Source organism: Myodes glareolus, chromosome X (assembly GCF_982192425.1).
Source record: "Myodes glareolus chromosome X, mMyoGla1.1, whole genome shotgun sequence".
Classification (NCBI taxonomy): Eukaryota; Metazoa; Chordata; class Mammalia; order Rodentia; family Cricetidae; genus Myodes; species Myodes glareolus.
This window is the reverse complement of record NC_142053.1, coordinates 70,197,511-70,221,436: the sequence shown is the minus strand read 5'-3', so window position 1 is coordinate 70,221,436 and position 23,926 is coordinate 70,197,511. Positions and strand designations below refer to the sequence as shown.

The following is a 23,926-nucleotide window of genomic DNA, read 5'->3' as shown; positions in this document are numbered from 1 at the left end:
GCTGAATAAGTTTCTTAGAGATCCCTAAACAACCTAGGCTGATGCTAGGACAGAGGGTCACTCTTTAAAAACTGACATAGAAGTCCGATTAGCGAAGATAACATCCACATATTGAATATAGGAACTTTATTATTTAATATCATCACTTAACATTGTAGCCTTATTTGTCTTAGAGAATAAGCAAGCATAAAGGTGACTTAAGAACATTTGTTAGGAGATAATGCTGTCCCTGTTAAGTAGACTCTGATGAAGATTTCTAGCATTATATGCCAAACTTCCCACACAAGTAATTCCTCAGCAAAACAAGATGACTCACAAATCAATGGAATTCAGGATACACACACACACACACACACACACAGAGAGAGAGAGAGAGAGAGAGAGAGAGAGAGAGAGAGAGAGACTATATATGCATATACACACATATGCTACCAATCAAAAAGTGAAGTCTATATGATAAGTTAGTATCTACAGAAAACAAGCCGAAAGATAGCTTGTTTTATTTGTGCAGTTATTTCTATGCTGTATGAAACTGGTAGGTATAAATTCAATTTATAACTAGTTTGCTTTATTGTTTAGTGAATTTATTTCAAATATATTTACTAGCAGACTTTTTTACAATCAAAGATTCATATTTTTCAAAGTTTCTGTACTTCATTAGTGAAATACAGAAGCTTTAATGCATAGATTAAATTAACTCTTATGATTCTTCTTCTATACTTTAATGCCCAAATACTAGTAGCTGAGTTTTGTTGAATCCCAAGATTATATCCCTAGGAACTTTTACTTGAAATAAAAAAGTTGCCATTCTCAAATATAGAGGAAGCCACTACATAGTTCATGCAAGTCACATAAGAATTTGTTAACCATAATTCATATTGATAGCCAAATTGTTAGGCTCTCGCAAAAAAAGAAATTCCTGTTATTGCTAGATATCTGTCTTAAACAATTCTGAAATACCTTATTTAAGATTCTATTGATGTCTTTGTATCTGAAGCTAAGAGATAATAGCATTTAAGTGCCCAAGACATGTAAAAGATTTTTTAAAAATAAAAAGTGAGAATAGATTAGATTTGCAGTTTTCTTACAGGAAATAATATTCAAAATTAGAATTAACACTGAAAAATGCCCAATTTCAAGCAAGATAGTATCTACTTAAAAGTTGATATATTTACACAAGAAATTTTTGCCTAGCATTGAAAAGGAAAAATGATTATACATGTATAAATATAAAAAATGTGATGCTAAAATAAAATTATCTTAAGAAAAAATACTAAATATTGTATGGTTCTATTTTTGTGAAATGTCAAGAAAAGAGAAATCTTTAATGACAGAGTAGAACAATCATTACCAAGAAACAGATTGTAAATGGAGACTATCTGCAAATAGTTGTGAAGAATATTGTGGAAAAATTGAGATGTTTTAAAATGGATTTGTTGTCATACTTAAAACATTGTGCAAAATTACTAAAATTAAAATTACATTTAAAATACAGTAATTTTATTGCTTGTAAATTGCACATCAATTAAGGCTTTAAAAATAATGATATGTATACATAGGTAGATTCATAGACAGTGCTGAAATAAATAGATACCAACTTATACATCTGTTGGTAGCAATCTGGTTCTCTAGTTGATTGATATGGCATAATTTGAGTACTCATGATTTAGTTTTAAAAAGAAAATCATTATATATGTCTATTAGAAATGACTTGGTGAAATATTTGGATTGCCAATTTGTGAACCATCTGACATTAATTTTATCCTTACAGAAGAAGTACCAGCTCAAATTCCACTGATGAAATCACCCTTGGACAAGATCCAGTTGGCTCCTGGACAGGCATTGCCCCCTGGATTCCCTGGACCATTCATTTTTGCTGATAGTCTGTCCTCTGTGGAGACACTGTTGACCAACATTCAGGTCAACAATATTTCTATAAACAAAATAAATGTAATACAAGACATTAGCACCTACAGAAATTATTTCCTATTTGAGATTTTAAAACAGATAAGATGAACTGCATGCCATTTTCTGTACTTTGACAGGGTCTACTGAAAGTGGCTTTGGATAATGCTCGCATCCAGGAGAAGCAGATTCAACAAGAAAAGAAGGAACTTCGAATAGAACTTTACAGAGAAAGAGAAATTAGAGAAAACCTGGAGAGGCAACTTGCAGTTGAGCTTCAAAGCAGAAGTAAGTCGAACAAGTTCAATTAAATGGTGACTCTTGTATTGAAAATAATTTTCTTTATAAAAACATATTGAAGGATAGCTTATAATTGCTAAAAATGAGTAACAAACTTAACAGTGATAACTAAGTCACATAGTAATAAGTTTTTCTATAAGAGATAATAAACGACATTTGTATTTGAGACTAGATACAGATTTGAAAACATACATTGCTATGATGTTCTCATAATCTGATAAATTGTATCTAGACATAGATATTATCACCTGGTCTTATGTACAAAATATTTACTCTTCCATGGTCAGGGTGCTATATTCTGTAATTATAAAATAAATGAAACTCAGTCTCTCTCTTGGAAGAATTTACATTGTATAAGCCTAACACAGCCATACAATTCTAAAACAAAGTGACAGGAGTGATCATGCAAAATCTGTTTGGTATCAAAGAGATTAATTTAGCTTGTTGAAATTGTATAGTGTTAAAAGAATATCTTTTGAAGTTGAAGCCTTAATCTGAGCCTTAAAGAATCAGTACTCAAAAATAAAAATGGCATGCAAGCATTCAGTTTGAAGCATTGTGTATTCATTAGTATAGGTATGGAAAAAAAGAACAAACTTGATACACAAGCGAAAGTATACACTTTGATTTTTTGAGTGCCGTTGATTCTAATGAATTGCATGGTGAGAGATGATGCAGAGAGATAGGAGTACCAGTGAAATTATGAAGAAGAGTTTTAACTGTGTAAATGATGAACTTGAATTTTACCTTGAAAACAATGGAAAGTATCAAAAGTTAAGCAAGGGAAAAATCTGGTTTAATTTCTATTGTATAGTTCACTCTAAAGATGGGGCAATTCTTTTTCAATTTTATTATTGAGAATTTAATATAATTACAACATTTTTCTAAAGCCTCCCCTATAACCAACCCTCCACACTTTCATTCTAATTCATGGCTTTATTTTTCCCTAATTGTTATTGTGTACATATAAGTATAGGTGTACACATATATATTCCTAAATATACCCTGTTCTCTGTGCATGTTACTCGTTGGCACTGAGCAATCAATTTATGTGCTCTTCCGTGGGGAAGACTTCCTCTCAGACTTCCAAGTTTCTTTAGTTACATATTTATTTGAAGCTTCCTGAGTTTTTCCTCATTCACTTTGGCACGCACAATGTCCTTGTTCAGCTCACTTTTGGGCAGTCTGTTGATGAGATGTTAAGGGTGTAGCTTTTGATATTACTAGGAGACGCAATCTCACAGAAAACTCTCTGATCCTCTGATTAGGATTTATGTGAGACTGAGAGCAAGGAAAATATTCCAAATAGATAGCTTTATCTCATATAAACAGTATTAATAAGGATTAAACTAACATAGCAGAAGTATATGGAGACAAAAATAAGAAATTAGAGGAATATTTAATTATTCAACATAGAAATAATTTTATAGATATAAATTGTATTCAATGAAGTGCATAAACTAGAGTAGTTTATTTAAATGCCACACAAACTTTCAAATTAACTTTTATAAATAATTCCCAAATCTTTACATTTACCATAAAACACAAAAGAGCAGCAAAATATATAACATCAATTTCAGTTCTTTCCATTCCCTGAGAACACTAAAGTGAGTGGTACAGTTGAACTGTGGAAATGGAGGCACAAGTGGGAGAAAGACTCCATCATGTAGACATTTCACATTTCAATTATTTACCAAGAAAGTCTATAATACTCATAATTCCATGTATAAAAATAGGGATGAATTTTCCTTATCTAGGTTTATGTGTTCTCTGCAAGGGCCAAAGACCATTTAACAACAGCAACAACAAAAAATGTACTACCAGACATGAGAAGTCATTTTTTGAAATGGTGGTTCTACTTTTTAAAACAGCTAGTAGGTTTAAATTTCAGTACAAATTCCTTCATGTCTCAAAAATAGTTTCCTTCTATACAGTGGAGATTGTAGTATTTTCTCAGCAGAGGTGTTATCTTTTCACTGATATTGGTAGATTGATCATTACAAAATATTGCTTACGTAGTAGGTTTAAATAAATCATTTTCATTTATGTAGTTTAAAGTGTAGCCTCTTGAAAACACAAAAAACTATATACTATTACTCACCATATAAGAAATAATAATTTTACACTGAAACAAAACATGGGATCTTCTGAAAAATTATTTTAATTATAATATAAGTTCAGCAGTGATTTCAATAGACTACTTTTTCTGATTGAAATAATTTGTTAATGCTGCATTTTAATAATCATGTGAATACAATTAGAATAGCAAAATAATTTCATATTCAAGCATACTTAGCTCTCTTTAATAAAATCCAAAAGATACAATGTTTTCTGTCTTTGTCTCAAAAATTCTGCTTTTCATGTTAGATTGTTGAATTTTTAATTCAAGTGTATAAGAAATTATTTGAGTAATTGACTCTCTTCAAATTATTGAAAACACATTAATGTGTAAAATTAGTAAAACTAAATCCTGACTTATTCCAACATTTGGTTCAGTTGAAAATATAGTATACATATAAACTCTTTTAGCATTTTAAATGTTGTATAATTCATTACTTTTATAATGTACTTTTAAAATGGCATAGGAAGATGGTTGATTTGCTTAGCATCTCATTATGAACCAACACTTTCTTGGAAACTAATTATCCAGTTTGAGGATCTATCATAGTAAATTTTCAGAGATCAGAATTAATGTTTACATTATGGTAATAAAGTTTCTCTTTGAGACAGAGAGCCTGAGGACTAAGCTGGAACTGTTAGTTCACTCTTTTTTATCTTTCTTGCTTACCAGAGGCTTCACATGCAGTTTTATAGCTTGCTCATATAGTCACTCCTGAAAGTTATTCTCACTAAGATGTATATGATTTTGTGAGTCTGTGTGTAGGAAGGAAAGGAACAAGGGATAGAAGCATCATTATTTAAATGAATATTCATTTGTTTGTCTCTTTAATTGGTAACATTTCAGTTTTAAAGAATAAAACAATACTTCATAAATATTTACTTTTTGAATTTTGAAATATGATTAACAATAGTATTTTATTTCTTCAGAGAATTATAAAATGTATTATAGTATTAAATGATGTAGTATGGCATTAAACAATAATTCTCCAGGGAAATTGCCAGCACTGTGTAGATGGATGTATACGAGAGAGCACACATATTAGAAATGTGAAAAATAACAAAAAGTTGGTGGTGTTATTCAACTACAGTCAACAAAACACCAGATGAGTGACAACTGGAACCAAAAGGAGCTAATAATATGTTGGCTGCTATATTTATGGCTCTCTGATTTTAAACTTGTATCTATATACAATGTATACTTGTATTATTAAACTCAACAATATTACTGCATTAAGCACGCATTTGTAAACTACTTTTCCACATTTTAGATACAATGCAAAAACGTCTGAAAAAGGAGAAAAAAGCTAAAAGGAAACTTCAGGAAGCCTTGGAGTTTGAATCAAAGCGCCGAGAGCAAGTGGAGCAGGCACTGAAACAAGCTACAGCTAGTGACAGTGGTCTGAGGATGTTAAAAGGTAATGCCTGATTTTCACTTGTAGGCACGCAAATGAAAACCTGAGCAAAGAGAGAGACGAAGACAGTGGCTTTGTCAAGAAATATAAGTTTAGGTCACATGTTATAAGTCATGAAACAAACCAAAATAACCCTTTCTCTGGGAGGTAGAAGAAAAAATGTAGGTGGATATTTAATGCAAAAATGTATCGATAATGGGGTCCTCAGGGAGAATCAGTTTGAAATGAAATTCTAAATGAGTCCTTGAAGGTTCTACATGAAGGGATGTAAAGTGGTGCATGAATCATGGGATGGTAATTCAAAATTTTCTAGTTTTATTTTAAGTTAAGATTCTTGTTAATCACATAAGATTTCTTTAGTTATTTCAGACACAAAGTGAATTAAATTTTCAAGTAACCCCTTCCACATAAACGTTTTACAATATAATCACTAGATTCTATAAATTATTTGAGCACAATCATAACACATTTATTCATCCACTCATATAAAACCACAAATCACCATGTGAATATTGGTTTCACTTGCACTAAACATAAGCCAGTATCATTCACTATCATAGCTTACATAGGGGAAAAATACCACAATGATGGATTTCTTTGATTTAGTCAATTGTATCTATCATAATTTTTGTTGTCCTGTCATCAGAGTATGCTAACTGAACTGAATAGTTTTAGAGGGTTTGCTTCTCCTTTTATATAGACATTTATTTTCCTAGAATACACCTTTAGATTGTCAACTGATGAAAAAAATACTTTCCAAGTACTTGGAAATACATTCTTAACTACATAATTCAGTTATAGTATGTAAACTTCCTTCCTAGCATTAGCAATAGTAATACCAAAAGAAAGAAAGGAAATGGAAGGGGAAAGCTAAACAAAGCAAAAACTATGTATATACTCACACACAACAACAACATAATTAATGAAAAAAGAGACTGAATTTGAAGGAGACAAAGAGAGGGTATGCAGGGAGGACAGAATGTGATATTACATATCACATTACTATAATAATACATATATATTATTATATATATAATATGTATAATAATACATATTACTCTGTGTGTGTGTAAAAACAAAAAAATAAGAGAGACAATGTTTGTAGAACTATATAATACTTCTTAGAATCTTGTGTTATGTATAGTTATGTATAATATCAAAATATTGTCTTGCTGCAATTTCTTTTTAGACAGAAAACAAAGAATTGTTTAATTAATACTTTAATCCTGAATGCCAATTCTTCCAGATACGGGAATTCCAGATATTGAAATAGAAAACAATGGGACTCCTCATGACAGTGCTGCCATGCAAGGTACAATAAATAACATTGTCCTTCCTATAAGTGTTCAATGTGTGCTTCATTTAAGCAGGGTGTCAAAAATTTCTATGTTGATAGAGTTCATTCAGATAAAATAAAGATAACCCTTTATACTCTGACCTAATTAGCAATCTACAATGATCTTCATTTGAGAAAAACATATGATATAACTTTAAAACTCCTAACAGTGCAATTACTTTGGAATTTCATAGATATAATGTGAGCGAAGTTCTTCCAGGTTTACTACTGACAGGATTCATATTTACATGTCATCCACATTCTAAAAGAAATATTTCATAAGCATAATGTAAATGTGGCTTATATATTTCACTGCTTTTGTGTTTGTAAACACTACAAGTGAACCTGTTTATTATAGTTTCTTTATTTTTATGATGCCTTTAGATAACAGAAATAACATTTTCCCTACTCTGAGATATGTAGATTTTGAGTTGTCATCAATTTATTTTATTTTCACATAACAAACAACAGTTACTTTATTCAAGTGTGATCAACATAGTCACATAAGTAAAAATGAATTCATTCCATATTCATTAAATAGCTTTTGCATATTAATTTATGTCTAAAGATGCATACATTTTATATTGGCTTTTTTCCAAACATATTTTTATTAAGTTCATTAAAAATAGCATAATCAGATGCAATATTGTAAGTATTTTGGTAGTTTATTTTCAAACAAGAAAACTGACCATTTCCAAAATAAAAAGCTAAAACTGCTTAGTATCTGTGATCAACATTGTACATATATAAGAAAATATGGTAATTTAATAATTCCTCATAAGATATAATATAAACTTTTAAACTACATCAAATGTCATTCACAATAAATATGGGAAAACCTTAAAAAGTATCCATTCTCCTATCTTTTAGTCCTACATTTAAGCACTATACATGATAGAATTTCCATTAATACTTTATGAAAAACTAAAGTGAATATCTTTTGTTAAAATTATAGTAGAATCTCAACATATCAAAAAGAGAATTTTAGATCATGTGTGGTGGAACACACCTTTAATTCTAGCATGCATGAATTAGAGGCAGGTGAATATCTATGACTTTCAGGCCAGGCTGCTCTCCATTGTGAGTCCCAGGGCAGCTAGCACTATATAGATAGATCTTATCTCCAGATCCAAAATATTTTTGTTAGAAAAAATATTTTGTTAGAGGAAGAGGTATCGGAAATTATGATCAGAATCAATCAGAAATATAGTTTGCAAAGTAAGCTCTAATAATTACATAAGATCCTTAATCATTTAGCCTATCATTTTAAGTATTCACAGTTGAAAGATTAATTTTATCTTCATTAATAATCTTTAGAAACTCCTTAATACTTGTTTACAGTATTTACAGCATATTAAGTACTTGTATATTATATAATATCTAAATATATGTTCAATATAAACTTTTTGTAAATATATACTTTTTCTGAATATACATCATATATTTTACACAAAAAACATAAAGTGTAAACTTAGCCATTATAGTCTATTCTTGCTAATAGTTTTGTTTTTTGTATGCTATAGTTTGTCTTTTATTTGCCTTGAACCGTTTACATCTTTTTCACCTTCCTGCCTTACTCACTTTTGTAGGTTGGAAGATCACTTCCTCTCTTTGTGAGAATCAATTCATTCATGTCAATGCAATGCCATTGCCAAAACATAGCTTCATCACAGGAAACAAACAGCTCAGGCTTTGTTGATGTTCTTTCTCTTCCTATTGTTGATAGCTCTGCTGGTTAGAAATCTATCATTAACCTAGTGCTCTCTCTTTGAAATTCAATTAGTTGCACCATGACTTCTTCTTAAGAAGATATAAAGGGAACTTGATAAAACATTTTATGACTATTGTTAGAAGCAAAAGAAACCATATCTAGTTTTACCATACTGTCCACATAAATTTGAATGAAGACAAACTACTCATGATAATTATTCCTTTTATAAGTCTCATCAGCTTATTTTTATTTTTAAAACACTTTGAATGTTGTTTGAAAAAAAAGGATAGCACATGTAGACAATCTCAGTTAACAGAATTTAGAATTTTGTATTTCTGCAGTCTATGATTATACCTTCACCTAAAGGTATAAAGGTTTCAAGGTGGTCAACAATGTGTAAAGTACTCACTCTGATGATTATGTCCAAAGTCTCAGGAGAAGAATTTTTGAAAAGAGCATATGACCAAATATGGTCCAATTCAAGATCTTCTAACTCAGCTGGGGACCTGTAAGACTGCATATCAGCCATCTTATCTGTCAATCTCTACTTCACATAAAATAAACATACCAGGTGTCATTAAGTGTACCTTCAGGTCAATAATTTTTGCAAATGACCTTTAAGTGGCATTTGTGTGGTAGATTTTTGCTGATAAAGGCAAATTAAATTAGCACAACTACAAGTGAGCTGATAAAAACTAAAACTGAACAGCAGTACCATTAGCTAACAAAGTAATATTTTCTCTTTACTGCATTCTGCCATTTAGTTATTATCCTATTGGAAATCTAATTATAATCCTTTTACTCCCCAGTCAAACTTCACAGTTTTTGCAAGCTTAGCACTGACAAGTGATTTCATTACATTTGATTGCCCATGCCCAGATTGACTTAACTTCACTTGGAGACCTAAAAGCCCTCTCAGTTGCTCAGATTCCCTATTTGCACATTACTGCAACAGTTCCTGTAATTAATTGGCATGAACAGCAGTAACATGAACTGCTGAACAGAAAACAACATCATTTTATAGTCGCAGGGAGACTTCTCCTTTTGCATGTTTATACTTTAGTTAACTTTTGTATTTCATTGTTAAGAGTGATTGGTAGAGTTGATGGTGCAAGTTTCTTAAATTTTAAAACAGTGATATTATTATCATCTTAATAATAAGAAGAAAAGCAAACACATAATATGAAACTACTAAATTTTAGTTAAAATTAGGGAGTATTTTTGAACTTTTGAATCATAAAATAAAGCAATAAAAATTAATTCAGAAAAGAGATCATCAGAATGTGCAAGGGCATAATGAGGCACTGTGTCTGTGCTGGACACTTCATTTGTTTGCATAAAAAGAAAACAACAGAAAATGCTAAGGACTGATGTTTGTTAAGTGAGATGCCCCTATGAATAATTTTTACATTTGCTCACTTTGTATTGGTTTGTATAAGATGTTTAAACAGCAAAATGTTTTTATTCTGATATTTGTCTCTAATGCAAAAAATTCTCAATAATTTCTTTTCAGTTCTGACCAACACTGCTAGCAGATATTAAATTCAGCATATTTACCAAAATTAAAAAATGTTATGCTTAAAATAAGTTTATTATATTTTTAAAAGCAATTTTAGCTCAAAAACATGAAACCTAGAAGTTTCTTCAGAACAGGCACTAACACTGAATGATACAAAATTTATGACTTTTTCTAAATAGTGTACCCTACGCTGACAATGAAAACTTAAAAAGCAAAGTACATTTGACAGGAAAAGTGGAATGTACAATTTTAACTTTTACATCTTGAAATAACATTGTTTACAACATATTTAGACCTTGTACATTATATATCAAAATATATCTTCAATATGAACTTTTTAGAAATATGTATTTTTTCTAAATATGCATTGTATATATTCTTACCCAATCACAAAATCAACTTAAGCAGTATTTATCTTTTCTGAAACTTATTATATTTTCTCTTTGTTATTTTTATACCTCGAGTATGAGTAAGTATAACCATTCCTACAAATGGTTAAAGGTACATGCTGAAAATTACCAGAAAAAAATCCCTCACTGTAGAACTGTAGTTGCACAATTTAGTGCAAGGACAAAAAAATGATGGTAAGACTATAAAACATAAGACAAGAAAGATTTCATATGAAATCTTATCATGCATGTATGACTTTTAAAATAGCAAAGAATTTCTCTAATTAAGGTCTTTAATAAGTCCCCAAACACAGTGTCTTCTCAGTCTCTCTTTAGAAATTTTACTAACTGCTTCTTGCTCTAATCCCATCAATTAATTCCCTTCATGTGATGCCTTCTATTGTGTTGGTATGCACAATCTCTCTAATGCTGTCCATAAACACTGGACATATACTCTCTTATAGAGGTGTTTAACGCTCCAGCTACTGAAGAGATTATAGAAATGTGAATCACCTTAAAGAACTTCTATCAAATATTTTTTTTGAAATTATGAGTGTTGTATTACTATCTCAGCCAGTGTTCCAATCTTCTGAACAGATACCATGACCAAAGCAACCCTTCTAAAAATAAAGCATTTAATTGAGGATTTGATTACAGTTTCAGAAGCCTAGCCCAGTATCAAAATGTCAGGTAAGATAGAGCAGCAGGCAGAAAGGTGATGAAAAAGTAGTAGCTGAGAGCTAGAGAGAGAGAGAGAGAGAGAGAGAGAGAGAGAGAGAGAGAGAGAGAGAGAGAACCTGGGCTTGGTATGGTCTTTTTGAAACTTCAAAGCCCACCCCAAGTGGACATACTTCCTCCAAAAAGACAACACATACCCCAACAAGGCCACACCTCCTAATGGTCCTAATCCTTTCAAATAGTCCCAGTGCCTGGTGACTAAATACTCAATTAAGATATGATAACAATTCCTCTTCAAATCACCACAACTACCTGCAGAAATACCACTGCATCTGCCATCATAGATCCAGAAGGTTATACCAAAAGTCCTGTATCATCCCAGTGTCTTTCTCTAAAGTAGCAAATAAGAATGTTATTTTAGTTTCATTAAGTGCCTTGAGTCTTTTGTTACTGCTGCAGCTTTTACCCTCAGGAGGAATACATTTTAATTATTTTAAGCATTCAGGGTTTTCATCTTGGTCAGCCATGCCTCCCATATAATATCATGCCACTCTGCTGTGAAAAACTTTTCTACTATGACATGGGTCATATTTCCAGGTCTTTCTTTAGGAGGATGTGGAAAAACTTCGTTTATGCCCTAGTTGTCATAGGTAGCTTACACCATGTCATTGCAGAGTTAACAAAATCACTTGTTATGATCCAACAACTTCAGCACTAATCATGTTGATATCATTAAATCTCTTGTACAGATATAAGACTTTCACACTTATAATTCCAGCTGTGTTTCTCTTATACAACAGAGGAAATTACAGTGATAGCAAGATAATAAGAGTTTTAAACCAAGACATATTGTTCTAGTCCTTGGCATTTGGAGTCTACACAAGTTACATAAGTAGTTCGTTAATAAACAGGTCTTTTTTCACTACCAGAGAGGGAAATTGTTCAGCTTCTCCCTAATAACCTCTATTTTAGACCTCATCTTTACAAACACAAAATGTTTTTAGAGGTTCATTTTTATTCTTTTGTAATTGTGTGTATATGTGTATGTCTATGTGGGTATATACACATGAGTATAGGTGACAATAGAGTCCAGAAGATTTAGATATTCCAGACACTGAGTTACCTACAGTTGTGAACTACTAAAACTCAGTTCTGGGGACTGTACTTGGGTTCACTGGAAGAACATACACTTACTAATGTCTCCAGCCCCTATTTAAAAAAAAAAACAACTGGAATTTACCCTACCTTGTGTTTAATCTGAAGAGTTGTTAAAAAGAGTCTTGGAATAAAAGCTTCATTTCTATTTTCACTTTTGAAACTTAATAAGCAAAATATTTGTTTTCAAAGACAATTCTAGTCATATCACCATCCTCTTATTAATTTCAAATTTTAGAATTGTTATATAATTGCCACGTGCTTATACAGTGCTTCTGTGCCAACATTTTCTTCATTTCTGAGTAAGGAATTTATACCTTAAAATTTGAGTACTGGAACAAATAAAATTCATAGTATATATGTAGCAATATGATCTTTTGTATCAGATTCTGACATTAAATTGCCCTAATATATTATGCTTATGTGGTTGTTTAAAAATCTGTGATTAGCTAATTTTAAAAGTATGGAACTAACCCAAGAGAACTTAGATTGCTATAGACAATGGGAATGAACACTGGCCCTGTGACTAATTAATTGCTCTCATTTTACATCACTATTAATCAATGTCTGTAGTCTTCTAGTTAGCTAGGAGATTTAGTAGTACTCTAATACTAAACTATTCATAGAAACACATAGTTGGCTTTTTTCAGTCTATAGTTAAGATTACCTAAAACCAACAATAATTTAATAATAAACACTTGCAAATTCAATGTGTAAATGCTAGGATACTAGTTGCAGAAAAATATAAATGTTATACATTTTTTATTTAAAGCTGTGAAGAGTAACAGAAATAGTAATAGGATTGTTTTATTATCAAAGTCACTTCACACTGTCAACAGAACATTAGTTATGTAATTATGTACAGAAATTTCTTTACTGCAGGGTTTTAGTATAAAATTTGTATCTGTTAGATCTAGCAAGCTTGTTTCTCATTTATAATAGTCACATGACATTATATTTTGGAAATGAACCTGACATTAAAGAAAATATAGTTTAGAATTTATAAGCATCTCATTGTTTCACTAAGCTTATTAACATTCATATTCAACCTTATAATAATGCTGTAATCTTTTTGTCATCAATGTAAATAATTATCAAGACAATATTTTCTCCAGTGCCTCAAATAATTTTCCAGAACATAAATTTCCTGACAAATATTTCTTCCTTAACTTAATTTTCTGTAAATGTTTGAGTACTTTCATTTTTCTTAAATTGTCAAAATAATTAAATTTGATTTGAATCTTAGACGCTATAAACAATTGTTTAGTGAGTGATGCAAAACCTAAAACGGTGATATAATCAGCTACCCCACTATTAATTGCATTTTAATTTTCCAATTGGGAATATCTGATGTTGTCATTTGAAAAGTTGTACAAGTTATTGTTTAATCTTTTTACATGACTTCAATTTTTCATCTTCCCCATATTCTGATTTATTTCAAATACAATTATTTAATTTTTTATTAGTTTGGCAAATAAGGTAGTAGCGAAATTAATTATAGTTTTAAATATATTAAAATGCTTCCTTATGTCTTATATTTAAAAATTAAACTTAATCATTATAACTTTTATGATTTACATAGTCATAGAAAGTGGAATTATTAGATTATTTAGATTAACGTCCTAGAAAAAATGAGCATGGGATTTCAAAATTTCTCTCTACAGGAAAATTGTAAAAGAGTATGACATTCAGCAAGTGACATGCATATTTCAAGTGGCTCTTGACCTAGTTTAGTAGCATAAAAACCAGCTTTTACTTATTTCCCTTCCCTTTCTCTGCTGGAAAGCACAACTAAAGTGTTTTAAAAATTCTTGATAAGATTCAAGAATTACCAGTCTTTCCTAATCATATATATTTTTATTGCCATTTTATAACAGGCATATAGGAAGTAAAATGGAGTTACTTAAAGAGCACTGGTAAAGTTGCCAGGTTTCCTCAGTTAATATCTAGCCAACCCAATAAAAATACTAAGTCGTTTCACCTCTCTCCATTTTACTCTCAAGATGTCTGATCCAAATTCTGACACTAAATGACAAGTAGACATTGTCATTACTGCTATGTTCTTTTAAATAGACATGAAGTAAGCATTTGGGCTTACATATGTAGCTTTGAGTAGAGATGAAATATTTGACATATAAGTAGTATTTAAAATATTCTGTCAAAATGGGCTTTTTATTATGTAGTTATAACACACAGATCCCTGTACATTGCCTTTGGTGAGGTCAGAAAATTTTTTATACCCTGTTTGTAAGATAAATCATGCAAGGACTATAGTTTTAAAATGGAGAAAATATATAGTATATTATTACTTCACAAAGTCAGAGAGACACTTGAAAACATACACATAAAATACACTATCAAGACTGAGCAATTAGTATTTATGTATTTAGAAATATATATGTATATACATCTACATAGATGGTTATAGCAACAAATACTGAAAAAGAAACTATGAATTTGAATGAGCACAAGAAGGTGTACCTTGAGGGACTGTTTAGAAGAAAAAAAGAAAATAGGAAAATGACTTAATTGTATTAAAATCTTAAAATTTAAGAGAAATTATTTTAAAAGTGAGGAAAAAAATGTTTAAATTCTGCATTATATCATTTCCAGAGAAAGAGGTGAAATGTATCTTATCTCAAGTTTGAGTAAAACAATTTTTTTTACAAATGAGAATGTAAAGTGGTTAATATTTTTAAGAAATTTGGTTTTAAAAGTTAAGTTCCTAAAACAAGCATCATATATATGTATATATATATATGTGTATATATATATATGTGTGTGTGTGTGTGTGTGTGTGTGTGTGTGTGTGTGTGTATGGTGTCAAGTGCTTTTTCTCCATACTCATGGAATGAATCAGATCCTGTAGCATTTTTTATTTTGATTGACTTGCTGTGGTCTACTTTCATACTCTCAATTAAGTTGGTCTATATCTATACAAAAGTATTAATACTAACTACATTTCAAGATATCTTGGCTTTTGTTTAGTGACAATAACACATATTAAGACTTTTTCTATAACTGAAATAAAGTTCATACAATTAATTTTACAATTCATTTGGATTAAATGACCTTAAAACAGAATTATGTTGATAGTAACCCTACACATTTTTCTTTCTTTTTATTTAGGTTAGGGAACCCTGACCCATCAGTGGTAATTCTGATATCAAATAGTTTAGTTCTCCTCTGAAACTTAGAAATATACGATTCAACTTAAATAAATATACCATCATCTTAAAGAAACACTAGGCTTAGCACTTGAACTCATTTAAAAAAATAATTTGAATAGTTCCAAAATAAGGTAGCCACTACAAAAGAAAATCTGGTAGCCTAGTTTTCCTCTGGTGAAGCTTATTAGTACTTAGAGAGTCTCTTTATTATATAAGTCAGCAAGTGCTATGCATACACTTGAAAGCAAACATCAGAGCTGTGTAGGACAAGCCAGAAATGTATTTTGCTCAAAACATCAACTTCTAAAGACATTGCAGACACTCACTTTTGTAACATTCAACATGAGCAGTTACATTTAAGAAATAATCCTGCCAGGGAAGGAAATGTCATCTAAAAGGAATACTACAACCTTTCCCAGAGATTTTTCTTTACCACAGTAGAAAATGGTATGAATATTTACAGATGTTTTAAATAGTGGAGGAAAACAGAAAACCTCCTAAATGCTTATTTATTAAGCTAACCATGCCTTTCACTACAGGTTATAAAGCAGTAGATCATGTTTTAGTTGTGGACTATCATTTAGAATAGAAAATTTTTATATTATTAATATCACCCACAGAGAGCAAAATTAAGTTTTAAAATTATTGTAAATCACAGTATTGATTATTTTTATAAATTTTATTTTTAAATGAAGCTTCCACTAAAAGATAAAGATAACAAAATAGAATGTGGATTCTATACATATTTATGCAAATGCTGACTAATTTACATGTATATCTATCACATAAAATGCTATAAATTGATTTTGTAGTAAATTTTGCATTCTTTGTTGGAATGACATTTTGACCAGGTCTTATTGTTTTTCTGTGCAGCCTGAACACTGATGCCGGAACTCCAAGTGATCAAAGACATGGATAGGTGCAGTAGCAGTTACCTGCTTATTTAGTGTTGTGATTCTTTAGAACTCATACTCAGATTCTTTTAAAATATGGAACATTCAATTACTATTTGTTCATAATTGATAAATAGAACCTTGAAGACATAGGAAAAATTCACTAAAAATTGAACCAATTTTTAGGGGGCAATCAAATTACCGAACATATTACTTCATAGTTTCTTTTCCCAGTTTCTTTAAATGAGCTCATAGTGCTTCACAGACATTATTGCATTTATCCACACTGCAGATTTATAGTGGGATAAGTGGGGTGGAACAATTTTGAAGATGGATAAAGTGTATTTCTAGATATATTGAGAAAATAAAATGTAGAAATACTTATTGAGCTGTGCTTATTATGAAATAGATTTCTATTTCTCCAATATGGTATTTAATAGAACCTATATTAGCAGACAATTTATTGGTACAAATGATTAATATTTGTTGTCATGACCTGTGAGCTCACTTTGTAGTAGAAATTGTGCCTAATTTGTTCTCTAAGAAAACAGAGAGCTTTATTTTCTAGATCAAGACATGCCTACATTTTCCTTTGAACTGATGATGTTGGAGCAAGTTATTTACTCCCTTGCTACTAGCACATCCCTTGTCTTTAAGGAAGACAATGATAAAAGATGATTCCCAGAATACCAAATATGCTTCCTTTATTCTTTTATTTTTCCTTTTCATCCTAAACACTGATTATTCCTTGTTATACTAGCAATAGAAAACAGAAATAATTTTAAGAATAAAAATGACAGAGAAAACAAAAGAGTAAGGCAATTATGATGAGCTCATTAACATCATGAATATTTACGCTCTTTATACTCTGTTCTAAGCATAATCAGGTAACTAGCATTTTCAAGAGATTTAGAAATAGTTCATTTGACCTGAATTGCTCAGAAAATATCCTGAAATATTTTTAACGGTTAACTTATTAAGATCAGACCACAACTTGGTGATTTTTACACCTCCTAAGAATTTAATAATCAGTACTTGAGTTATCAAAAACATTTAATGACACTTCTCAAGTACTAAATATTCTTACTAGACAGGCAAAAATCTTATTCATTGTGTAGTATCTGCCCTAGAACTAAGTTCTGTCATGATGAAAGTTCTATTCATGTAAATTGCCAGCTGAAATTTAATTCATTTTATCTTGTGGTAATACATGTAGTTTCTTTTGGAATACCAATAAACTGAAATAGCTTTTTAAAATAATACATTAATCCATATCAATATGATGTAGTTGTTATTCCACATCCTGAAGAATATCTTCTAAGCTACAAAGATTCTGATTTTGGTGATATACCCAGGGTCTAATTATATACAATCTACAATGTTTCAGCCAACTGCATCAAAAGTAATGCCAACTTAGAAATTATTTATGAAGGAAAATATTTTGGCAATATCAAATATATAATCTGAATAGCCATGATTTATGACTAAAAGTATAATATACAGAATCATCTCTTCATCATATAGACAAAGAACATATACCAAATGGTACTCAATATTGAATAGTACTTTCAAATTAGATCAGTTAAAATATAGTAGTGTGTCTTCTTAACTATTTTAGATGAATGGCACACATCTTTTTTTTTTACTTGCATTTCCCACTTGTTTGCCCTCTTTATGATGCCTTATGTTAGTTATTCTTTTCTATAAACTTTAAATGTATAACACAGGAAGGGGGGAAGTGTCACACTTACTGGATTTGGGACAGCTAAATGTGCCTCTTGAAGGATTCAACCTATCATTAGAGAGGGTCTTATATGGAGACCATACCAAACTCCTGTGCGATCCAAGTGACACATTTCTACAATGAGGGAAGGATTGCACAAACTTGTATTTTTACTTAAAGCACTGCTATGTATATATACATGTAATTCCCCATTTTACCCATTGAATATATATTAAAGCAGTAAACTAACTGCCCACTCACCCCAAGTGCCAATGTATGTGTCCTTCTTACAAATTTCAAAGCACCGAGCATTCCTCTGGGAAGGGATTTTGATTGTTTTTTTTAAATCTATAATAATGTTTACACATAGAATGAATCTAAGATCATCTCTGTTTGAGGTTCAAGTATAAACTCTCTTAAAAACATGAAGCAGTCAACTACTAATTAGCTATTGCCTATTCCTAATGAAGTGAGCACGGCAAATTTGGATTAAAATTCAGCAGCAGGTCTCTTCTGTTTATGCTTCCAGATGTTTTTGTTTTATCTAGGAGTTTACTTTGACAGCTACTACTAAATGATAAATCACTCATATTATAGCTGACATGCATTTTGAATTGAAACGTGGCAAACTTTGAGACTGTTCCAAGGAACAGTGCTGATTACCAGGTCAATACTTGTTCCTTCCTTATCATCAGTCTGTATTGGAATATTCAGAAAAGTAATAGATGATGTCTCAATATTATAGAATATGTCACACTATTTAAATCCTACTATCCTTAAATTTGGAGAAGTTTTACTACTGGACTCTCAAATCATTTCATTCTGGGTAAACCAATTGATTTACATAATAATATTGTCTTCTTGGTAGCCTAGTGTTTCTGATTTGCAAGCTGATGTGAAAACTATTCCTTATAGGCTTTGTAAGTGGGCACATTTGATGAAAGATGTTGACAGATATGTTTGTCACTTGTAATGAAGATAAGAATTAAATGTAATAAAGTGAAAGATTTTTCAAAAACTGCATTTTTCCAAAAGACAAATGGTGATTTTTTTTCCATTTATTTCTGTGTTTATATAACTCTTTAGATGACGTGGTTTGTTTTAATCTTGCTATAGAATTTGAAATGTTCACAATTTGCACTGCATGATTCAATTCTTCTTATTATTATATAAATTTCAATCCTGGTTAAAATGACTGGATGTTGATGAGCTTTCCATTAATACTGAGGCTGTGTGTACAGAGGATAAGGTGGATTGTAGAACTGAGCAACTAATTTTATCACAGCTTGAACAATCTAGAGACAAGAATTTCACTACTGTGTTCAGAATCTATCTCCAAAACACTAGCCTAAACACTTTTCTAAGATTAAAGATTAAAGAACAATTTTTATAAATATGTTTTTGTTTTCAAGTCCCTGTAAATTCAAGTTAGTTCCATTTCTTTCTTGGGCAAATTTCTATTTACCTTCTAATGAAGTCTAGCACACTAGAGTTTCTGAATAACATAAAATCCAATTATTTTATTTTGTTATCTTATATCTTCTTGATTTTTAGTTGTAAAATGTTTCCCGTGTAATAACATGAAAACTTCTTCACAGAAAAAATATTTTAGATATTTCCATATTTTACCCCTTACAATTAAAACCTTTTCCAATCTGAGATGATTTTAAAAAGGCAGTGTCAGTCAAGTGCGGTGATGCTTGCTTCCTTCTACAGAGGGTACATGTGATTTAAAAAGATGTAATTTTAAGTGTTTCTTGAGCACAGGGAATGGATTTGTGCTAATTTATAGATGCATTCTTTTGTAACCAAAGGCTGACTTTTTTTAAATTTAGATTGCTAAACATGCAGGTCATAAGCTATTACAATGCAAAAGAGCAATTTTAAACCCAAAGAATCAGAATAAAATTTCTTTTTCATTTTCAATAATAAACTTTACCTATATCAATCAAATGATATCTAACTACCAGATGATATGGACTCTATATTACAAATATTTAAATTAATATTGACTTTACCACTTAAGGTTCAAATGATATCAAGAACTAGTCTCTATATGGTATGCACAGACTTACAGTTAAGATGGGGAATGAAAATTCTAAATGCACAAATCTATAATTATTTTAGGGCCAAACCAGGTAAAGTCTTTCCTTCTGTCTTGGTAAAGCACAGGAGCTTCAAGTGTAACTTTATGTACAAAAGGAAAAGCTAATATAGATCCCTATAGACATTATAAATAGTTTATGACAAGAGTCTTTATCAGTTTTCCATGTCTTCAATGCTATGTAAAGAAGAGAAGCTATAGCATGAAGTTTACTTGAAGGATCTTTGAAATCTTATGTATTAACGTAAAGAGATGTTAAGTTTTACCAATATTAAATCAATCCTGTTCCATCAAATAATTTTACATTCCTGAAGCTAGATGTTTTAGAACTTTCATACCTATGTTTCAGTAATGTTTCACAGAAGAACTAACACTTTTTCTTTTCTTTAAAGGAGGTAACTATGACTGTTTAGCAATGGCACAGCAGTTGTGTTCAGCCTGAACTTCCTGGCTTTACATTAATGAAGATGCTTGTGATTCCAGTATATATCTGAAAATATTCATCATCGAATTATTTCAGTTGTGTTTATCAGGAAAGTTTTGTTTACTGAATCATCTTTTCTGTGTTACATTAAGGAAGAAGGAACATGTGCATATTTCAAAAGCAATGATGTAAACTTTGTCCTTGTATTAGATTGACCAATTTAAGAACATGAACTAAACCCTGCCTAATGTTAACTTGACTATATTTGATGCATTTTTATGCTAATTTCTGCTTGGCTTTTTGTCCTTCAAAGAAAAAAAATACAGTAGTGTCTTAGAAACTAGAAACTTACATGTATTGTTTCTCTGTTCTACCGTATGTTAAGTTAAAGTACAATTTTGTTTAAAGTGTACTTGATAAACTTCAGTATAAATAAAAGCATTTTGACTTTGTCAGTTATCACTGAGTTTTTATTTTCATATTGCCAGCTACAATCATTGAGGAATATAGCATAAACATTAAAATCAATATCTAGAAAGGATGAAGATGCTGGTATGGCTTTCTTTAGTGTTACATTCAAAAATATGAATGTACTTTTTCCAGTTCACTTGTTTAAAATTGCCAATATACTTGTTTTAAATTGTGTTAGTGAATTACACTAGATTTAATCTTTCTGCATGTGTATGCTTAATGATTCTACTTCTAGGATAGAGGATTGTAATCAGAAGTAGAAAAATGTCATAAATGAAGAACTAGGAACTAGAAAATCTTCTCTGTATATCTATTTCCAAAAGTTTCTTTTAGACTCACTTTCAGTTGAAAACTATCTGAAATAAAGCTATATGTGTGTGTGTGTATGTGTGTGTGTTATACATTAAAAATACACATATACATATATATGATTTATTAGTTCTTTACCTAACAAAACTGAAAATATTTCAAATTAATGTGATATCTTGCTTTACCTTTGATTTTTGCTGTGAATTTCAATAAGCAACACCGATATAACCATACTACAAGTTGAATGGCATACTACCTTAAACTTTTCTCCTCAAAATAAATTTTCCTATGATCTGTAAGTTTGTCCTCGCAGTCTCAGAGCACTTGAACCAATCTTCAAAACCTCACTCCTGTTCTCTGCACCTACTAACATCAAAATCAGTGTTCCTGAAATAGTCATCACTACAACACATCAGTTGCTCCCACCACTTAGAAAACTGAAATCAAGAAGAAATTATTCCACCCCATATTCACAAAGATTCATTGGTTATATCTTTGGGTCAGACAGAGAACTCAAAATGACATTATTTTTCTAATTGACAAGATTTCTGTGTCTGAGAGTTGGAATTTTTTTAATTGTGTCTTTTTTTAAAATTTATTTGTTTATTTATTAAAAGTTTCCACCTCCTCCCCGCCTCCCTTTTCCTTCTCCCTCCCCCCCCTCCCCCTCCCTCTCTAGCCCTAAGAGCAGTCAGGTTTCCCTGCCCCATGGGACGTCCAAGGTCTTCCCCCCTCCATCCATGTCTATAAAGGTAAGCATCCAAACAAACCAGGCTCCCACAAAGTCAGTCCATGCAGTAGAATCGAAACCCAGTGCCATTGTCCCTGGCCACTCAGTCAGCCTTCATTGCCAGCCACAGAGTGTTCAGTTTGATCACATGCTCCATAGCTCCCAGTTCAGCTGGCCTTGGTGAGCTCCCATTAGATCAGACCCAGTGTCTCAGTGGGTGGATGCACACTTCGTGATCCTGACTTCCTTGCTCATGTTCTCCCTTCTTCTGCTCCTCATTTGGACCTTGGGAGCTCAGTCCAGTGCTCCAATGTGGGTCTCTGTCTCTATCTCCATCCATTGCCAGATGAAGGTTCTATGGGGATATGCAAGATATTCATCAGTGTGGTGGTTATGGGACAAGGCCAGTTCAGGCACTCTCTCCTCTGTTGCCCAAGGAACAATCTGGGGACCTCTCCTTGGACCTGGGAACCCCTCTAGAATCAAGTCTCTTGCAAACCCTAAAATGGCTCCCTTAATAAAGATATTTACTTCCCTGCTCCCATATCCATCCTTCCTCCATCCCACCCATCCCATTCCCCCAAGCTTTGCCTAATCCTCCGTTTCTTCCTTCTCTCTACCCATCTCCCCTTACATCCACCTCCACCCCCATCCCCGTGCACCCATGTTTTGCCTGACAATCTTGTCTATTTCCAATATCCAGGAGGATAACTATATGATTTTCTTTAGGTTCACCTTCTTATTTAACTTCTCTAGGATCACGAATTATAGACTTAAAGTCCTTTAATTATGGCTAGAATGCACTTTTGAGTGAGTACATACCATATTCTTCTTTTGGATCTGGGTTACCTCACTCAGTAAAGTGTTTTCTTTTTCCATCCATTTGCATGCATAATTCAAGATGTCATTGTTTTTTACCGCTGAGTAAAACTCTAAAGTGTATATGTTAACCACATATATTTGTATAGGCACACATTTTTATGAGTATAATGGTACTTCTGCTTGTTTGTGTAAGTAAACACTTTAAACGAAAAATTTTGCATTATAAAAATACATTTTATTTTAATCAATGAAATTTACATTGAGGTTGTTAAACATATTCCAATTTGAATTAATCTTTGACAGGGAATAAGATGAGACGTAAAACTAAATTTTCCAAATGGTTAAAACTATACCTTGGAGTGCTAAAATATTGGGAGAAGTAGTCCTTGAATTTAAGAAATGAAGTAAATGTATATACCATGTTTTCTCTACCTCCACAGTGTTTTGTCTAATTTATATTTGTTTTAAAATTGAAGATGATTATTGTAATATTATCCTTATAAATTACCATGGTTAAAGTCCTGATTTTCTGAACTTTTTTAGAATGCTGAATCTATTCTCCTTTGTTTAACTTTTTGCCTGACCTTTATCAATAACAATTTGTAACTGACCCCTCTAAACAATGATAAATATCCATAACCCAATGAAAGATAAAATCTAGCCACCCCATCTCTTGGGAATGTGGGCATCATGTTTTTAAATTTACTTGCTGCTGTTTGAGGTGATGGTAGTTTCAGGGAATCATGAAAAGAAA

General features: G+C 31.3%; 1 protein-coding gene across 1 annotated transcript in view; it reads left to right on the top strand.

The window, feature by feature from the left end:
• Dach2 (dachshund family transcription factor 2) overlaps positions 1 to 23,926 on the top strand; it is a 635,206-nt gene that overhangs the window by 502,361 nt on the left and 108,919 nt on the right. The window contains exons 9-12 of the mRNA XM_087902553.1: positions 1,772 to 1,920; positions 2,046 to 2,193; positions 5,595 to 5,741; positions 6,985 to 7,050. Of these exons, the coding sequence (XP_087758679.1) occupies positions 1,772 to 1,920; positions 2,046 to 2,193; positions 5,595 to 5,741; positions 6,985 to 7,050 (510 nt within the window). The remainder of the gene's footprint in view (positions 1 to 1,771; positions 1,921 to 2,045; positions 2,194 to 5,594; positions 5,742 to 6,984; positions 7,051 to 23,926) is intronic.